The 20,443-nt window shown below is 42.7% G+C and overlaps 1 protein-coding gene across 3 annotated transcripts in view; it reads right to left on the reverse strand.

Moving 5' to 3' along the window:
- Window positions 1-20,443, reverse strand: part of tnrc6c2 (trinucleotide repeat containing adaptor 6C2) — a 54,411-nt gene that overhangs the window by 7,360 nt on the left and 26,608 nt on the right. For 2 of the 3 annotated variants that reach the window (XM_038713758.1, XM_038713756.1), the window contains 17 exons: window positions 12,240-14,687; window positions 11,004-11,207; window positions 10,081-10,247; window positions 9,902-9,979; window positions 9,517-9,574; window positions 8,952-9,094; window positions 8,631-8,777; window positions 7,084-7,227; window positions 6,487-6,606; window positions 6,106-6,189; window positions 5,123-5,396; window positions 4,562-4,726; window positions 4,033-4,224; window positions 3,238-3,399; window positions 2,076-2,291; window positions 956-1,029; window positions 655-794 (listed from right to left, as the gene is read on the reverse strand). In XM_038713758.1, coding sequence (XP_038569686.1) covers window positions 655-794; window positions 956-1,029; window positions 2,076-2,291; window positions 3,238-3,399; window positions 4,033-4,224; window positions 4,562-4,726; window positions 5,123-5,396; window positions 6,106-6,189; window positions 6,487-6,606; window positions 7,084-7,227; window positions 8,631-8,777; window positions 8,952-9,094; window positions 9,517-9,574; window positions 9,902-9,979; window positions 10,081-10,247; window positions 11,004-11,207; window positions 12,240-14,687 — 4,816 coding nt within the window. The remainder of the gene's footprint in view (window positions 1-654; window positions 795-955; window positions 1,030-2,075; window positions 2,292-3,237; window positions 3,400-4,032; window positions 4,225-4,561; window positions 4,727-5,122; window positions 5,397-6,105; window positions 6,190-6,486; window positions 6,607-7,083; window positions 7,228-8,630; window positions 8,778-8,951; window positions 9,095-9,516; window positions 9,575-9,901; window positions 9,980-10,080; window positions 10,248-11,003; window positions 11,208-12,239; window positions 14,688-20,443) is intronic. The other variant, XM_038713757.1, reaches the window with a different exon arrangement.

The following is a 20,443-nucleotide window of genomic DNA, read 5'->3' on the forward strand; positions in this document are numbered from 1 at the left end:
AGTATCTGTGGCTGTCGCAGGACTGTAATAAGCACAGTGATTGGCTCTGCCTGTGCACGCTCTGCGCATTAAAATGTGTTTCTGCGGAGTGGCTTTGGTGGGAGGTCTGACAGGATGGTGGGATATCAAAATCTAGCTGTCTCTTGCTAACACTGCCTACTTCAGCTTTAAGGGCTTGATCACACTAATATGCTTTTCTTTTTGTGTGTGCAGCTATATCCACATTTCGTGCTGCTGATCATGAAAAGTGGGGCACAAAATTTGGTTTCCATGACAACCAGTTGCAGTGGCTTCCTCTATTAACAAAACAAGGGACACATCTAAGACACACAGATAAAACGCAGCAAATGTGTCCCCAGACTGGCTCTACACAGGCGTTTCCCCCCATTTCACATTACAATATTCAATACAACATTACAATGTAGCTTACAGCATGACTCCACACCTCTTCCATGTGACTGTCTAGATACAAAAATAACATCATCTGCACTCACGTCTGCATCCAAAATGCTGAACTGTCCTAGTCATGGGAAAACACCAATAAGAAACTGAGAACACTGGATTTTCCTTAATTGTTCCTCATTTTTGTTCTCTGTTATTGCTGCTTCACTTCAAAATAAAAAGGCAGTGGAAGTTGAGGGAAAAAAGGCTTACATGTGCAAAGACTTCTGGGCCTTTGCGGCCTCGTCCTTGGAGCTGTAGCGCACAACAGCGTTCCCCTGGGTTAGGTTGAGGTGGAATGTGATCAGGGGGCCGTGCTGCATGCACAGGGTCCGTAGAGTCGAACCATCAATCTGGAGCACAAGAGAAAACAAAAGTGCAAACGAATTGCAGTTTCAAGTAATATGGGAGCTTATTCATTTGTACATTAACCTACACTGTATTTTCAGTCACTATTTATTTCCCTTACTCACTGTCAACGCTCTATTTTTGCAAGAATTAGCAGAGTATGTACTTGTGGGGTGAGATTCCTCAGCACCAGCCAGCTGCTGGTCCTGTTAGAGCTGTCAGTACTCCATGTGGTTCCCTCTGTAACAGAGAATGAGAGACATTCAAAGACTATGTTAAGTAACAAGTGAAAGAAAATGTAAAGTAGTAGAGCTGCAGTGTGTCATGTAATGTCATAAAATGTTGTCAGTGCATTAGTTTTTTGGGATTTTGTGCTACAAGCAATTCCTTTCATTTTAATACTCAGTGTAATTAAAAGAAAGTTGGTTCAAAAGACAAATGTTAAGACAACGGGAGTATGCGATACATTCTATGGTGCCAGTACCCTTACAACAGAATTTTAAAAAGGGACTGTCTAAAACTGATCAAAATGTAATTTCCTGTCAAACCATCAGTAATATTTTTTAAGCCACTGTCCGGGCCCCTGAGCTCTGGGTATAAGGTCGGAGAGTTTAACTTTTCAAACAACAGAGGAAAACGTGACACCTTTCACCAACTGTCATCTATTTTCACACACATTAGTCTTGTCTGCACTACTAAAAGTAATCTTTCCTTTTCAATATGCATGAACTGAGACAAATCATGTGAAAACAAGGTCACACATATAATGTTTTAATGCTGCTTCTAGCAGAGCTGGTAAACCTCAAGATGTCAGTTTAGCTGGGTGTGTTCACTTACAGCCTTTATTTTGCAAGTGCTGTGTACGCACAGTTGCAGCTGTGAACTCTGCCACACCTACACATCTTAATTCACCTCAGTTTTTGCTGGGTGTGAAATATAATGACATTGACATAAGTTGATATCTGTTGCTTTCACTGGCAAGAGTTGCCTTCTATTCAAGGCATTGTTGGAACGTCTTCATTTACTCTCAGATTTTGTAAATGGCTTTCAATTCTGCAATTTATTTTACAAAACAGTCTAGAGATTGTAATTATGTTAATATAGTTTAAGGAGATCTAGTCCTGTTAAGGAACACCTCAAACTGAAACCTGAGACTCAAAAGTATCAACACACTTAGCAATGTGTCCCATGTATAGAATTTATTTGGACAGCCAACATAAAAAGATGCAACATTTTTTAAAATCTATGTTACCATCTATTTTTCTTTCTTTTAATATTATGCGTACCAGAGGTGTAGGAGCCACTCCAGCCTTGGCCCAGGCCCAGCGAGTTGCCGCCCCAGGTGGAGGAGTGCTTGTTGTTAGTGAGGCCTGGCGGGGGACGGGAAGGGGTCGTGGTGTTGCGCGGCCCCTGAGGGACTTTCCACAGTTCATGGGACAGAGAGGCTTGGCTCTGGGAGATGGGCCCTGGGGACCAGGTGGACTTCATGTCAGACAGTTTACCTTTACATGGAGAGGGGACAGTTGAGAGAAAACCAGTAACAGATGAACATGTAACGTTACAACTAAGGCATTTATGTTACTGGCCACATACTGGTTTAGCTAATGCCACGGGAGTTTCAGTGGGCCTTAATTTTTCATTAATGTAATTAAATTCACCATTTTAAATTTTTTTTAATTTATTTTATTTTTTCTACAACAAAAGTGAAATCAACCAAAATTTGAAAGGCAATGTTAATACAGACACAAATACTTGCTGAAGCAGAAACTATGTTTACAGTCCCATTGGGACAGACTGCAAAACACTGATATTTTCATGTTTATTTTTCAGTTTCTACTGGTCTGGACTTGTGTGGAATACCTGCCTTCCTTTAAATGCAGAAACAAGAAAAATACTTTCTACAAAACGGTGTATTATAAGAGCCACGGACATATTCACAAAGTAGAGGGAACAAGTTTAGGCGTTACTTGAAGTAAGAAGGGTCATAAATATGGGGTCAGGTAAGGTTAAGGATAAGTAGGCAGTGTACTATCAGGGCTCCCATTTGGATGAGGAGAGGTTGAGGAGGTCCACACATGGAGGGCAGATACTCTATATTTGTGTACCTGAGCTTTCTGCATCAGAGGATGTCAAACTTAAAGAGCTAGAGTAGCCACTGACTGGCCAGTCACTGCTGGTTGGAGGCAGAGAGCCATTCTGAAGTGGAGGAGCTGGGAAAGTGGCTATGTGGTTGTAGACGTAACAGTGTTGTGACCAGAGACGGAGGCAAAACAAAAAACAAGTAACTTCATGTATGTATCAGTACGAGCACATGATGGGCCTGGGGTGTAAGTAGACAGTTCACCTATCGCAAGTGAAGTAATTATTCATTTACGGTTGATTCACTTCACACAACATTTTTCTGGTTTAGGGTTACTGCTAGTCTTGAATTGATATTAGAGTTCTTGCCTCTGTTCATATCTCCATTCCTGTCGCGCAGCAGGTATCGATTGACGTCATGAATGTTGGTGTTGATGGTGGGACCGCTGGGGACACTGCCAGGGGTCATGTTGGGGTCATTCTCAGGGTCAATGTTCTGAAGGCCCTTCCATGGCACACCTGGGCAGAACTCTAAGGGAGCAAAATAAAGGGTTTGATGAAGGGTTTTTGAAACAACAAAATCTGATTTTGAGGAACTCAAAGCCATCTCATGACTTCCCAGAAGTTTTAAAAGTTCACACAAGCCTCTAAACCACAGATTTTGTCACATTTAATCAACTGATGCTACTTCTGCAGCAAATATTTAATTTTTTTTTTTTGTAGTAGCACTACATTAGCATTGTATTTTGATCTTGTACTAGAGTATGCAAAATCTAGGGCAGAACAGATTTGTTCTCAAACCCAAACATGTTTCTTTTTATTTATGTCTTCCTCTTTATTTCTTTTTTACTTGGACACCCATTAGCTGCAAAAACAGTAGCTGCTGTGGAGGACCATGAATTAGACTCTGAAAAGTATCTGTTGTAACTGGGTAAGTTGCCCCGCCCTCATGGACTAAAACTAACATTGAATTTCCCCTTGTGGGATTAATAAAGTATGTCTTCTTCATCATATTCTTCTTCTAACATGAGAGTGAGGGAGGTGTCATTCAAGCCCTGCTTGGACAAGAAATCTAATTAGGCAACACAAGTGAAAACTCCCTTGTGGGTTTGGCTATGGATGTGTAGGGGTTTCAACGGTTATTTATTTACATATTGCCCTTACCTGGGGGCCAGTTAATGTTGGTCCCATTGGAGATCTTTTCGTTGGGGCTCTTGCCCTGGACCCAGCTGTCCGGGGGCACCAGGGGGCTGGTCGGGGACTCAGAGCTGGACATCAGATTGTAAGGGCTGTATGAATCCTCCAGCTGGGGGGGCTTCCCAGGGGGGCCCAAGCTAGAGGCAGCAGATATGGCACCTAGTATATGCAAAAGACAAATAAGAATTATTGCCCACTTTAACACATTTTCAAAAGTCCATCCATCTCTCCTGTATAAGAGAACTATCGTATCTACTAAAAGGAATTACATTTTTCAAAATGCATTGCATTATAGCTGCTATTATACAACACTTCAAGCTGCCTAGTGGTACATTACTATACAACAAATGTGCAGGGAAACTGTACAGATTCTGTATAATATGTACATTTAAGATGGCAAGTAAAGGCGGTTTCATTTGTATTTCATTTTACTTTAATACTGTATGTAAATATGTGTGAATGTGTGCATGCCTGCTTATGTTTTTCTTCCACATACCGTGCTTATTGAGGTTGTTCTCCATGTTTGAGGAGTTGCCAGAGAGGCTGTCCATGGAGTTGGTGTGTGTCCACTGGGACAGGCGGGATTGAGGCTGAGGGGGCTCCTTCAGGGACAGACTGCCAACCTCCATGCAGTTTACATTCATATTTGGATTCAGTCCAGCTGCACACATAAAATTAAAGAATATTCATTTATTCCAAATATGCATGTCAGTGGTGGAAGTTTTTATATTTATTTTTTCATCCATACCAAAAAAAACAAACAAAACAAAAAAAAAAACCCAGCTTCGAACTATGAACCAGTTAGTTTAGCTAAGCTAGTTTAATTTAGTTGGATGCATTTATTAGTGGTCCACGTGATGTATGTATGAATTGTGTTTGACCACACTGTATGGTGTGAGTACAGATGTATGCATGACAAGGTTGCTACCTCAAAGGCAGCAGAGGAAAATTGCTCCTCTCAACAATCAAGCAACATTTTCCGTCAAAGTCACATCTTGAGCAAAAGTGACCGGCCCAAAAAATTTTCAACCTTGTGCTGTCCCCATCCCACACTCACAGAGTTGATAGGTGCTGTAGGCGTTGGGCGAAGACGGTGGCTCTTTGGTGTGCAGTGTGTCGGCGAGGCCCGAAGCGTGGTGTGGGCCTGTGAAGGGATCCATAGTTGATTTGCTAGAGCCAGGGCCTCCGGCGGGGCCGCCCGGGGGATGCAGACCAGCGGCGGAGGAAGAGGAATGAGAGGGAAGTTGCTGCTGCTTCATCAGCAGCGCCTGGTACAGCTGACGCTGGTGCTGCTGGATCTGCTGCTGCATGTTGGTGATTGTGCGTGCAACCTGGCAGAGAAGAGAAGCAGCGTCACAACAATGCATCATAAAATAAAGTTCTGGGCAACGAAGAGGAGGAAAACAAGAAGATTAATCAAGTTTATGTGGTGGCAAAAGCAAGACAGACGGATAAAATAAGGAAAAGAGAGAAAGGAGGGGGAGGAGGGAAGGAAAAACACTTGAGGTTAGAAGGGAAAGGATGAGAAAACAATAGGGTGAAAAGGTGTTGGACAAATGAAGGTGAGCAGTGAAAAGAAGAAGCGAAGACAGAAAACCAAGGAGGAAGACAAGGTGGTAAGGAAAGATAAGATTATTAAAAGGAAAATTTTAGAAAAACTGTGGGAGACACAAGCACTTCTTCACAAAAGCATTTCCGCCTTCAACAAGCCTCATCTTCCTGCAGGTTGCTGATATCTGTCTAACAAAACCCCACATTTTCAAAGAAGGAGAAAAAACTCTTTCTCCTTTTCACAAAGTGATTGGCTCATGTTCAACGAGAAGTAACCCATTCCCATGCAGATATCTTTAAGTTTGAGCAACATGTGTTGTAACTTCATGTGTTTTTCCATCTGTTGTTGTTATGGCATCATGTCAGAATCAAAATATTTGTTGAGAAATAACAATGCTGTTTTGAGTCAGTGCTCACATGGGGTCACACGCATAAAATGAATGACATTTATGATCATATTTGTGTGTAATGATGCATTTGTTGACTCACTTGCTGCTCTTGTTGTCTAATTGGGCCGGAAACATTGCGTTGCGCCTGCATCATCTGCTGCTGGATTTGTAAACGCTGGTACGCCTGAATGAAGAGAATCAAAAGTTCAATACAATGATCAAACAGACAATAATGGAGGGGGAAAAAAAACAGTAGGAGAGAGGGGTCAACTGTTTCCATCTGATAAATATTTGTTCCAATTTCTCAAATATTTTCAAATGGACACATTCTGGATATTTGTGAAGGTTGTAAATATGAGAAAATGAATGAGAAATGAAATTCAAAACTAACACACGTAGACATAACAAAACGTCAGACATGTTTTTATAGTGTGTACAAACGCTGCACTACAAATAAAGACGGAAAGATGGACTGCCTCACCATTTGCAGTTGCTGAAGTTGGTACAAGAGAGTCATTTGTTGAGGGTTTATTGGTGAAGTTAAAAGTGCAGGATTCAGACCAATGTTTTTTGCTGCAAACTGCAAGAGCTGTGCTTGGACCTGGGGGGGGGGGGCAGAAAGGAGAGGTGACAAGTTAGTCATTGCAAATCACAACTGTACAACAGTACCTTCTGGCATGGTAAAACTAGTCACTACTACATATGAGCAAGAAGGAGAAGAGGAAAGAGGCATAGTATGATTCTCACAAAATAACTTGTGGTCTTCACAATATATTGTATTTTTGCTGATTTACTTCTAAAATTTAAAATTTTCAAAGACTATAATAGGCTAACACTACCAGTTTTAGATTCTTGTCAAGCGTTTTACTCAGATGTTGCATAAGTTGGAAAGTGTAAAAAGTAAGTAAGTAAAAGTAAAAAGAGTAATCATCAAACGCAATCAAAGTCTATGTTGTCTATTGTTCTGGGTCATCAAATCATCCCTGTGATGCAACATAAATAAATTACAACCACATTCACACAAGCCAGGGCATACTTTTGGCATGGAATGAGTACATCAATATGTGTGTATATCTACCTGAGGGGAGAGAAACTGAGGCACTTGAGCACGTAGACTAGGCTGGGAGGAGCTGAGAGGTGGCACTGGTGGCTGAGGAGGCGGCTGCTGCTGCATGGCCCGGGTTTGTGCTGCTCCACTACTGCCAAACATTCCGCTGGGCATCTGCAAGCAGGAGTCAATGAAACCTCTGAGAGCTGTGTAGTGTTCTGTTCTTGCCTTTGAATTGTTCCTGAACCATTTGTTTGTATGTTATCTATGTTTATATGTGTTTGTGTTTTTATATGTGTTTTATTCCTTTTGCAGAACTTTGTAAACTGTTTTTTAAAATGTGATATATAAATAAAAATGGACTGGTTTGGATTGGAAAGGTCTTCGAAACCTCCACCTTTATTCAAATTACTGAAGCCATTTCATTATTGAGGAACTGAGCCACTGAATTGGAAACGAAAATCTGTATTCTTGACCACGCCAGCAAACAATTACAAAATACCGCAAGAGTAAGACCAAGAGTTGAGCATCCAGCTGTCAAGTCTTTATCCATTTGATGGGTTCATTCAATACACGCATGAGTGCTCTTGAATTGGATGAAAAAGACATTTTACAAGTGCACTCAAAAGCCTAGCATGGGTCGATGATATTCCCTGTACACACAGCAATGTCTAAAAACATTTCTCAAAGCATTTACCCTCAAGGTCTAACTTCACACAACACCTTGTGCACAAAGCAACCAAAGCATTTAACACTAACTGAGAGTAGCAAGTTGTTAGATCACAAAATCGTGACTACTTGGATTTATCAAACGGGCCAAAACAATTATCCTGTAAATGGAAACTCAACCACATTTCTGATTCCATGTTGATGGAGAGGTGTTTTTTCATTCAGTGCAAAAAAAGGCCTGCTTACAGTGCCTTTGTTTGGGCTTCAAGGACATACTGCAGTTTTCTGGGCCATGGATGCCTCTGGGGGTGATACTTGATAGAACAGAACTATCTGATTTCAATGGGCACTTCAGGCAAGGTCACACACACACACACACACACACGTGTGAAGTGTGTATAAAATAATAATTTGGAGATTTCTTGCAATCACTACATCATATACACTTAAATCCTGCACAGAGCCATTAAGTTTTAAAATGATGGTAATGCATTTCCAGTGTGGTAAACACAGACTAAATGTGTTTTCCACTGACCAAGATTTAGTAGCATAATCTGTCAGTATATTCTGTAGTTAGTAAAGCAGCTGCTCAAATGTATTCAAGTCCTTGAATGCTTGCACTTTACATACCACAAATGATGTTTTCCTATCTCTTTTTCAATCTACATTAAAACTGAGGAAAATAAAATAACCACTGCACAAAATATTGCTGTTCTATATGTTATCTCAAAATTCCCCCAGTCTCAACAATGTTATATGAACATGAACAGAACATTCAGAAAGGTAGACTTTATTGCAGGTTTTTTTATTTGGACTGTCTAATACTGTCAAGTGTTTCTGTTATTTTTCCCAACTCAAGTGAAGTTCTGTGACAGTGTGTGGCATAACTGTGTTACAGAATGTGTTACCTGTCTGTTGTTCAAGTTTTGCATGACCAGCCCCGGGTTGCCCTGTCCCAGACCCTGCCCTGGAAGGCTACTGTTGGCCAGGGGGAGCTTCAGGCTGGGAGAAGGCAGAAACGGTGATGGGGGGGCATCATCTGACAGAACACCATCCTGGACCAGAGGAACATAAGTAGTTGATGGGGGGGGGGGGACAAAGAGATGATCGTAACACACTGCAAACATGAATGATTAAGGGAGTGAAGATTACACAAAAATTTGTACTGACAACAGGAAAGATCGGATAATGTAAACACTCATTTCCAATAGGCTTGCTTATTGTCTTACCTTGTCATGAAAGGCGGTGCGGTCAGAGGGGTCTTTGGAGAGTGCAGAGGGCCGACAAACCAGGGGCTTGTTCATGCCATTGCTGTAATCAGACATGCCCATGCCCCGCTTGTCCAGGTCAATCTTCTTCTCCAACAGGGCGCCTGGGAGCAGAAAGGAGGAAGATAGATTTATTATAAGTCTAGATAAGGAAATAAACTGTCATACAATCAATTGATGTTTATATGCATTTAATCTAGTATGATGTATTTTAAATGTCCTTTAATTCTTCTATAAATATCAATATGTCTATATACACTTTGGGTATGCAGGTATTTGACAGTAAGCAAAATGTAGCCCTCACTGAAATCAAATATTACTCTAGAAAAGTATGGTATTGGTATTATTCTGTGATTCATTTAAAAATGTGGAAATGCGGCAAAAGAATTGAATGCTGATTGTAATCCCTCGAAAAGTAAATCAACTGTGTATTTGTACTGTCACACTGAGTAAAAGAATCTCATATCAGCACTTGCAATAGACACACAAGGACACATACTCTCCACAAATGTGTTGGTGAACTTACTCATGGCCTGGTCAAGATTCATGTTGTTGCTCTTCAAAGCCTCCTCAGCAGGATCTCTCTGTAACACATGGATAAGTCTGTCACTGACCATGGTGTAATTGCAGGAGAAGGTCTTATGTGTCCGTTTTCAACAGTTTGTACATCTTTGTGTATTTCTAGACTGTTCAGCAGAGGATTCTGTATGTAATCCAAATTTTAGATTTTTGTTTATAGGAGCCTTTCAAAGTGCTCACTGACACCTTACAGACACAGTTATTAACAGGCAGAAATGTATCAAGACTTAATGAAAATCACACAAAGCAGTAATAAAAAAGAAAGAAATGAAAGATCTGCCTAAAAGAAGCATGTCAGTAGCTATATGTCAGTGTGAGAACTTCCCCCATACCGGAAAGCCCATGTCAGTGAGCTGTTTGATGAGACGGTTCATGATCCACGCCTCATCTGGCTTGTTGCCCATCTTCCCCTAACAACACAAAAGTTATATTAAATTTAACTGAATTTAAATCACAATAACTGCCATCATTGACATCTGCCAGTATATTTATGACAAGAGTCAGGTCTGACCTTGCTAGGGCCCTTCTTGGGTCCATTGCTCCAGGAGTTGCAAGAAGAGCTGCTCTCCTGGGAGGTGGGGCTGTTCCACATGTCCCCATCCTCAGCGTCCCATTGGCCAGTAGACATGCCCATCTCCTCTCCTCCATTTCCCCAGCTATCTTGCATAGATTTTGGGCCTGAGAAACAGATGAAGTAACATCAAAGACAGAATGAAGATGTAATATCAAAACGACAATAAAAATGCTGTTTGTTATATGTTGTGTCCACAGGCCATTTGGATGAGCAGCAAGTCATTTTCAACCTGACCACTTGGTGCCACTGTTGCCATTGGCATGCTGTATTTCCCCCTACACCCTCCTCCACCATTTCCACCATTTCAAACAACAGCACAAATAACCAAGACCTACTGAGGTGTGGAATTGCTTTAATCTCAGCAACACACCAGTAGCACTAACAAGAACCATCAGAATTTCTACAAATGGTACAGGTCTGAAGAAACTTCCTGTTTTCGTTCCCTTAACTGAAGTGTGGCAATGGATACATGCTGGGAGTTACCATCAATCTGTCTTTTAGGGGGTGGGGGGTGGTACCACTGCACACAACCCGAATCTGAAATGCCTGAATTGTCAAGGTGACAATTATGCTGACAGGCTGAAGCTGAAGAAAAGCTCATTTACATTGTACTACTTTTCAAAATGTAATCTGAAAAACTGGAACAGGTGCAGTTTACTATGTATGGTATTGTGTGGACTTGTTGTACACCGGGACATGTGAAACTAACCTAAAACAATAATCTCATCTATGTCACAGTTTGCTATTGTAGTATATCAGCCAGAATGGGTAAGAGTTTAATCAATAAATTTTAGTATATGCTGATTTCCCATGGTTGATATCATGCTTCAGTGCAAATATTACTCATCTGTGCGTGTTACCTGGCTTGCAGGGTGCAGAACCTGGGGGTCCGTTGGCTCTGCCATAGGGTCCAGAGGGCTCGTGGCCACCGTCTCCCCATCCTCCTACTACCCCTTGGGGCTTGCCCCAGGCAGAGGTGCCATTGTCCACAGTTGATGTCGGAGTTGCTGGCTCTCCCCAAGCAGGCTCCGACTTGGGTTGAACACTGGGAAGTTCTCCCCAACCTAAAATAAAAATTTTCACTCCAGTAAAATCTTCATCTGTTAGCAGTTTTTACTTTTAACTTCAGTCCTTCCTTGAGTACTAAACAATGGAAAATGCAAACTTGCATTATGTTCATGCATATGTCTGTCTTTAACCGAAAACTATATTATGATGATCCAAGCAACTGAAAACCCCTGCACTGTTAACTAACATTTCATATCTCTTTTTGTCAAGTTGTCTTTTCGGGCCCTCATGATGAGCTGTAGTAAAACGGCAGTAAGCTTGTGCCTTTCATGCTAGCCTCCTCCTGACAGCAGCAGAACCTTGACCAGCTCAGTCAGGCTTGTCAGGTAGTGTGTGTGTGTGTACAAATGTGTAGGAGTATATGGATGAAAGCAACAGCTTAGGTCTGTTGGTGCAAGATCTTCCACTCTTTTCTTTTTTGTCTATACTGACTTCAGTAGAGATGGGTGATTGGGTGAAACTGTGTTCAGCACAAATGTGTCTTCAGGTGGTCATGATGCTCTGTGGTAGATGCAGTGCAAATTACAAACAGCAGGGGGCAATGGTCTCATTCACAATCAAAAGGAGAGGATGTCTATATGCATGGCCTTTGTCTTCACAAAGACTTATTTGAACTGACTTAAGCTTGCTGTACGGTCTTTATTATGTACGAATGAACATTAAGAAGCCCTCAATACTTCTGAGACTATCTGCTTAATAATCACAGAGAATTATTTGAAGGAATAAACTTTGAATTGAATAACCATCATTGCCAACAATGCCTTTTATTAGTAATTTAGTCACTTTATGTGCGAGTGAAAACAGGTCTTGCTTTAAGCTTTGTCTATACTTGTGTGGTCAGGGGAAAACTTTGGATATTTAAAACATCAAGTTTTTATATAAAGGTATTTTTAAATGTACATACATTTTTAAATATTCAAGTATCTTAATTTTAAAGAGATTATGAAATGTTTCAGCATTTTCAGAATATAAAATCTATAAAAATTTGAGTTTTTGTTTTTTTAAACAGCACAGCCATAATATGTTACCTGGGTTGGTGAGGGGGGGTCTACCCTGGGGGCCTGCACCTGGATGTGAAGCGCCAGTGTTGGGTGACCCGTTGTTGTTTCCATGGTGTTGCAGGTGAGTTGGGGGTTGGCCATGATGAGTATGGTGGTGCATGTGGTGAGTGTGATGGTGATTGTTGTTGTTATTGTTGGGGATAATCACTCCACCATTCTTACTTGGAGGTGGTCCGCTGTTGCTTGGGTTACCATTGGGATTGTTACGATCCCACAGGTTGACAGTCTTGTTGCAGGTGCCGGGATCGCCCCAGGTGGACGTTCCATCATCAATCTCCATCTTTCTGCGGATGGAGGGAGGGGAGGGCTCTTCCCAGCCAGTTGGCTCCATGCCCTGGTCCTGTTTGCTAGCATTGCTCCAGCCAGATGGGTTCTGCTTCACGGAACCAGGACCACCCCATGAACAAATGCTGCCTCCTCCTCCACTGTCAGTGCTGCTGCTGCTACTGCTGCTCTCTTGAGGCTTGGAAGTGCCCCAGCCTGCCTGCACTGGGCCACTGGCACGTGAGGTCTCCCCCCAGCTGCTGTTACTCATAGTAGGAGCAGGCTTACCCCAGCCTCCTCCTCCTCTATTTCCTCCTCTGGGGCTTTCTTTCCACCCACCAGTTCCTCCATTGCTTCCTTCTCCTTCCCACATGCTGCTGCCAGAACCATTGTTCTTGACCTCTGCCTCTCCCCATTGCCCTGTGCTGGAGCCATTGGAGCCGCCATTACCGTTTCCCCAACTGTGGGAGCTTTTGGGACCCTCTCCCCAGCTAGTAGGCTGACTTTTCTTCTGACCATCGTCCCAACTGGGAGACTTGTCCTCAGAACCCCAGGATGGTGTGCCTCCATTTCTAGGACGATTGGTAGACAAAGGGTCTCCCCAGCCACTTGTAGTGCCATTCGGTGCTTTGCTGAGTGACTGTGGGGGGTCCACCCATCCTGATCCGGTCTGGATTGGCTGAGGTGGAGGGACTCCCCAGCCAGAGGATGATGATCCGTCACTGTCAGTTTTTCCTCCAGACCCAGGCCTCTGACTGGGGCCAATGTTTGGGTTGATGGTACCTCCATTGGTGGATGAGGGTCCAACATTTGAGCTGGAGCCTCCTAAGGTGTCTGAGCTGCTGTTGCTCTTCCCATCATCACAGGTGGCTTCCTCCATCTCCCATACAGTGTGCTGACGGATGGGGGTCTGTCCCCAACCAGAGTTACTCAGCACCCTAGGGTCCAGGTCCTGCCGGGGGAGCAGAGGGGAAAATTCCATGCTGGAGGACCTCTCTCTGTTGTGTGATCGACCTTCACTGCTGTCCCCACTACCCTCGCTTGCTGGGGCTGTTCCAGGCTTCTGACCCCATGAGCTAAGTTGCTGCTCTTGGCCTGATCCAGAACTACCAGCATCTACTGAGTCCCAGCCTTTTGATGCATCTCCACCACCAGAGGATTTCCCCCAGTCACCCCAGCCACCACTTCCACTACTCTCACCACCACTGCCTTGGCGGCCCCAGGCAGAGAGGCCTCCAGAGGTAGCTGAGTCCCAGCCTGAGTCCTTGGAAGAGTCGGCTGCCTTGGTTTCTCCACTACCCCATAAAGAGCTGCCTGTTGTGTCCCCATTGAGCTGGGATGATTCAGTGGGTGAATGGCCTCCCCAGCCAGTTAACCCATGGATAGGGCTCATAGGCTCCTGAGCTTGCTGCTGTTGCTTAGTGAGGTTTGCTCCGTCAGTGTTAATGTTAGCAGGTTCCATATTGAAGGACAAGCTTGTGTTGGTTGAAGGGTGCTGTTGATCATTTTCGTTAGCACTAATCATGTTAACCCAACCTCCCCCGCCATTATCAGCACCTCCCAGGCTCCCATTTCCCATGTTTCCATTACCATTAATACCTGGTGGGAGGGATGGGGAGTTTGACACCCCACTGGGGCCAATTCCACCACCCTCGTGGCCCAAAACAGGCCAGGCTGATGGGTTGGCATTGGGATTGAGGTTCAAGTTAAAATTTGGAGAGCCCCAGTTATTGGGCGCTCCTACTCGGCCACCATTCATACAATCTTGTTTCCCATCTGAGCCCCAGCCTCTATTACCAGCTAATGTGTTCACTGACCCAGGTCCTGTCATCATGTTATTGTTGGCTTTGAGAGGGGTGTAGTGGGCCTGCTGGCCTGCGGCACCTGTGGCCATACTCAGAAAACTACTACTACTGATGGTAGTGACAGCACTGGTGTCTTGGTTAGAGCAAGCTGAGCCCAAGGGGCATTCTGGTGCTGCAGGGTGGCTGGGATCAATGCTGCGGCTGATGGAGGGCCAAGCTTCTGTGTCACTTCCGTCAATAATCACTTTGTCCCAGCTGCTGGCACTGGAGGGGCTCTCAACTGGCAAAGAGGCTCCCCAATGAGAGGTCTCATACCGGGAAACAGGGCCACTCTGGAGGGATATGTCTAAAGAGAAAAAGTGAGGGAGGGAGAGAGAAAGAGAGAGAAGCGAGGATGAGATAAAGGGCAACAGAGGAATACAAAACATTAGGTAGGTGGAGATTATGTCAGTCAGAGAGAAACAAGAGGACTTGAGTGACAGAAGATGCCGAAATGCAAGAAATAAACAAAAGACTGAGTAACAGGAGACAAAGGGTAAACAATTAATTTTAAAATTAAACAAAAAAAGGAAAGAAAGCGGAAACTGAGGGATGAGTTGAAGAAAAAACCCACATTAGGTTAGACCAAGGAAAATCATGTGATACAGCCACTGTTAGTCCCATGGATCAATTTTATCTTCGTGGTTGGTTAATGCAAGCCATCAAGACTTGGCAGGATGAGATGGTCACACTTGCACATTCCACAATCCAACACATATCAGAATGCACAGCCAAGCGTGCTACATGTCATATCAGATGTGGCATATCCATATATCCATGCCCTGGTGCAGTCAGCCAAACAAAAACAAGAAGATGGAGCCCTCACTTTCTTTTCTTTATCCATCCTTCTTTCCCCCTCTCTTTCACCCCACCTTTCACTTCCTTTATAGCTTCTCTTCCCTTGCTATCTTGTTTTGTCTCTTACTTCCTTCACTCTCTAGCTGCCCTTATTATAATTATTATTATTTATTATTATAATAATAACCCCCCCATCCCCCTTTTCTCTCTGTGTCCGTGTCTGGTCTCTCACTTTTTGCCCCAACCTCTTTTCTCACCCTTCAATTTCTCCCTCTCTCCCTTCTGTTCTCCTCCAACATCCAGCAGCGAGAGGCCCATCCATCTCCATCGTGGCTTTGCTAGCTAGGGCAGTGAAGGGAAGCCCAAGTAGAACGCCGCTCATTTATTGGAATGAAACCAGGACGGCTTCTCATCCATCACTCCCTACGCTCCGCCGGGCCTACTCCTCCTCCAACAGCACTGTACTAAGAAACCACAAAAGACTTCCTCCAAGTTTGTATGAATATGTGTGTTTGTCTGCTGGCTTCTTACAACCTGCATGTACACAATACTGCATGTGTATGCATGCATGTGCATTTGATTGTGTATACTTCTAGATACATTTTCATCATACAAGGACTGCATGTAAATCTTCTCCTGCTACTTAGAGGCCTTTAGAAATGATCGACAAAAGCAGTACACACTAACAACCATTCTCTAATTGTATCTGGTATCGCACAAAAGCAATTTCATTAGGCACAAAAGCATCCTATCAGAGGGGGAACTAATAATAGACTGATTCGATGCTGTAAAGGGGTAATCAATCAGTGGGAGGCAGCTAATCAATGATCTTATTAATGCTAGTGGGTGAGAGCAGGGAGGCTATCGATCCAGCATGCAAACATCCTAACCACTATGCCTGCCTCATGTAACGGGCTAAAAAGCAATGAGACCACAGGCCAACCAACCATATGAAGGGAAGAATTAATCCTGTAACTCTTGGAAGAGAATAGGAAATTTACGTGTATTATAAAACAATCAAAATGTATACATGAAAGCTACCGGTAGGTATTTTTCTGATTTTTTGTTTGTTTCCCAACATTTAGCAAAAGTGGATGCTTCAGTGGGAAAACTGAAGATATCTTACTGCACATAAAATACTACGTATTCTTATGCAACTATCATATTCCTTGTAAAAATGTACACGCCCAATACGTTTTTAAGGTGGCTGCAATGCATTTTATGTGAACAAAGTGCAATGCCACACCATATACAACATGAGCAGTCATTTTCAACAAGCAATAGAAGACTGATAGACAATAATACATTTCTGGCTAACCTCCTGAGCAGCTGCAGGAAGCGAAGCTCGCCAACCTTTAATTGTAAAACCTAGGCGGTAGGGCTGAACGATTTTGGGGAAAAGAAATGTAATTGCGATTTTTCTGCTAGATATTGTGATTCGATATGCGATTTTTGTTATTGAAGTTTTGCTAAAGTTCAATATTCACTGCCAGTCTATTTATGACTGAAGCCGGGTCAAGCACCACAGAGCAGATGAACCAGACAAGAAGTCAGACACAGAACGGCATAGAGAATCCGGTCGATTTTCAAAATAAAACACCCTTTGCAGACTCCCGATGGTACTACTACAACAAAAACAGTTAAAACAGACAAAAAAAGAAACAATTTAACTTCGTAGCCTACTTAACCATAGTAGAAGCATAAAAATCAAGGACAACTGAACAAATCAGATGGGCAAAACGCTCTTATTCTGAAATGCTCCACGTATGATATGTAGCCCGCACAGAGCGGAGCAAGAGAGCCGTTATCTGTAGTTTAAGTACCAAACTGACAAATTAACAACGCGTTAACAACGTGTAGGCTAAACACTCCGCTGCTGAAACACTTCGGTGCGAGTTGACGCCGGACAAAACCACTGCTGGTGCCATTGTCTCACACGTTTTCCTCTAGTTTTGTTTGTTATTGTAAAATGTACACACCCTGTGCCCATTCTGATTGGTGAGTAGGACCATAACAGGAGGTGCAGTGCGCTTGTCATTGGCGAGCAGATCTGTCACACAAGGATGACAACGGAATGAATTTGCAACTGCATGACTGTTTAAAACGGGTCAGATGCACTGTATAATTAACCTACATTTTAATTGTTGTCTTCACGATTAGCTAATCGCGTTCTTTCAAATCGCAGTTTTGATTTGAAAACGATTAATCGTTCAGCCATACCAGGTGGTTTGTAAAATATTGGCCTTGTTTGGTAATTAAGCTGCCTCACCTTCTATGACTCTGCCATTAGTTTCCATCAGATAGCTGCAATGATTTCCATAATAGCTATAAGTTATCCATCATAAGATAAAGACCTAGTGGCCAATACAATCCAGCCAGATGAGGCCATTTGTTTGAGGTGTGTGGACACACACGCTGGAAGATATGTGGCTTTAAGAAAGTTTGCAACATGCCGCAACATGTTTGTGAATGCAATTTTCACCTGAACACACTTATCTCCACTCCCCAGGCAGCCTTATCACACAGGGTCCTTAGACTGATGGTGTACACACACACACACACACACACACACACACACACACACACACACACCCCTGCAGTCAGTTTGCAATCAGTTGAACACAGAAAAAAATACTAAAGTATCACAATAAAATTAATCCCTTGCAACTGCTGTAACATTGCAGATCTTTTTGGCTGGAGGAAAGTTATAAGTTGTTAAACTCAAAAGTAAAGCCTGCACACAAACCTGCCCAAATAGGCTGGACATAGAAATTAGTCAGGTGGAAACCGTCTGCCCATAAGACAGCAGCTAATATAGCATTAAGGAAAAACTTTGGACCATATTTGAGGGACTTTAACTCCAATATATCTGTGTCATTACATATTGAAGCATGAAATACATTAATTTCATTTTTGTCTATAGTAAAGTAGTGAATGTTTAGTGAATTCTAGAGATGTCTCAATAACTAAACTACTGAACAGATGGGTCAAAGATGTTCCAATACTTCGGTTACTTCCTTAGTGTTTTCAGTGAAGGGACAGTCTTGTGTGAAAGGACAATATTCCATCTCTTTATTTTAAGTGCATCTAAATCTAGGTGTTTAAGTATCAACTATCACTGCTTGAGTGTGGTTTGAGTTTCACCACAAGTGTGTGTGTAAGTGTCTCTGTTTCACAAAAGACTGGTTTGGCTCTATTTCAAATCTATTGATTTGGAGCATGCCTGCTTGCCACCCAGTAAAAATGTAAAGAAAAGAATGAAACAAAATCCAAACAGCCGGTCTTTTCAGTTACCACTGCAAGCTCTCAGTGGCTTGTAGGTGTTTTGTTTTCTAAAACACAGAGAAAGAAAGATGACGGCATCATTAAAAGCCACTGAATGTTACTCTCTTTCTGCTTTGTCAATGCTAGCTTTCTTAGCAGAAACAAGCATCACTTTATCAGACCTGAAATACAGCCAAGAAACTCAGAGGCTGCAGTCTCAGGAAAATTTTGTTTGGTTAACCCCTCACCCACCTGGTCTCTGTCTCTGTCTCTCTCTCAGTAATTTGCAAATTTTGTTTCCTGAATAGCATAAAAATAGATGAGATGATAAGTTAATTAAAGTCTGTAAAGCAGCCATCTTTTTATCACTCCTGTCACAGACAATGAACCACCCAAATTTCAAACAAAAAACCACACATAAACAAAAAGGAAAGAAAAGGGAGTGTGTGTTGCCTGTGGTGTGAAAAAGGGGTTAGCGAGGGAAAGGGAGAGAGTGCAAAAATACCTGAGGAGAGGTGCACCAGCGCCACTCTGAGTGCTTAACCCAATCCATGCAAGGATGGGAAACAGCAGACATCCTGTCTGTAGCAATCTATCCGGTCAAACATAAAATCTTTGCAACACTAATAAACTGTGGCTACTGGGTGACTAAGTTGTATCTTGAACATACAGTATTTGCAGTGTGTGTAGGTATTTGAGTAACTGTGTGCAAAGCAAATACCAAACATGGGTATCTGCCTCAAAACAAATGGACGATAATGAGCGTCACTAAATGAGTATTTATCGCAAAGTCTCTTTTTCCTTTCACATCAACATGCCTCAATTGTTCCCCTTTCAGCTCCCTCCCCTGACATTCCAACAGAAAGGTCTTGCTGATCCTTAGCAAAGCAGTGATTTTGTGGAGGGGGTGGGGGGTGGGTTGGGTGTGACAAAAGCAAGCTGAACATGAAAAACAAAGAAAGGGGGACAATTATTTCCATCCACCATTTGCAATCATGTGTCAGTAATGTGATGCTGCTTTCATTCTGGTTGCAATTAGGAGGGTAGTCTCTGATTACGCTTTGAATAAAAAGGGTCAAAAATAAAAAACTAAGGGGGCCTCTATGGCTCCTCATTCTTCAAACAGGGACCAAGGATGGCTTTTTGTGTGCATGTACATGCAAGCCTATGTGAGCAGATACAAGCTCGCTGTCCTTGACTAGAGCCCGATATTATCGCCCGATATGAGCCAATTGCATTTAATCAGCATTGGCCATTTATAACAGCAGATATATGACTATTAAAAAAGAAACCTAGAGTCAGATCCTTCACTCATGTCATGGGTGTTGCATAGTTTGTACACAAGAGGGCGACCAGCTGCAGCTCCCCTGTTAACCACACTGCCTCGCCACAAAAACCACAGAAGAAAACAATCAGCTGACCGGAGTTTCCGGAGCTTACACTCAGCATTTAGAAACAGAGGACTGTGTGAGCGGTGAGTCGGTCATTTGTAAAGTTAATTACATGACTTTAATTATTATAATAAACACCGACCCAGTCACTTCTCTCCTGAAAACATTCATGACTTGCTAACCCTCCTGTTTTTCACTGCCATCTCCCGGCTTCCTACCAGCTCACAGCAGTTTAACGTTATGGTAGTTGGGTGCTGAAAGTTACGCTGCTGGACAGACGTAACTGTACATTTATTTCAAACAGTGTGGCAGTTCTAGCGAATGGTCCACATTTGTCCCTAGTTCATCACTTGTAAACTGTACTAAATATTCTCTAAAGTCATGTAACATTACAGCAGCTAACACTGCCCGTTGCTAAATTAACCACAAAGCTAATGCCGTGTTTATCAGTCGAGGAGCACTAACGTCGTAATGAGCCATTAAACTATAGTTTCTGACATATCCTAAATATACGCTGCTCAAAAAAATAAAGGGAACACTTAAAAAACACAATGTAACTCCAAGTCAATCACACTACTGTGAAATCAAACTGTCCACTTAGGAAGCAACA

This window comes from Micropterus salmoides, unplaced genomic scaffold (genome assembly GCF_014851395.1).
Source record: "Micropterus salmoides isolate LMB-PRFRI ecotype aquatic unplaced genomic scaffold, ASM1485139v1 Ms_hic_scaffold_12, whole genome shotgun sequence".
In the NCBI taxonomy this organism is placed as follows: Eukaryota; Metazoa; Chordata; class Actinopteri; order Centrarchiformes; family Centrarchidae; genus Micropterus; species Micropterus salmoides.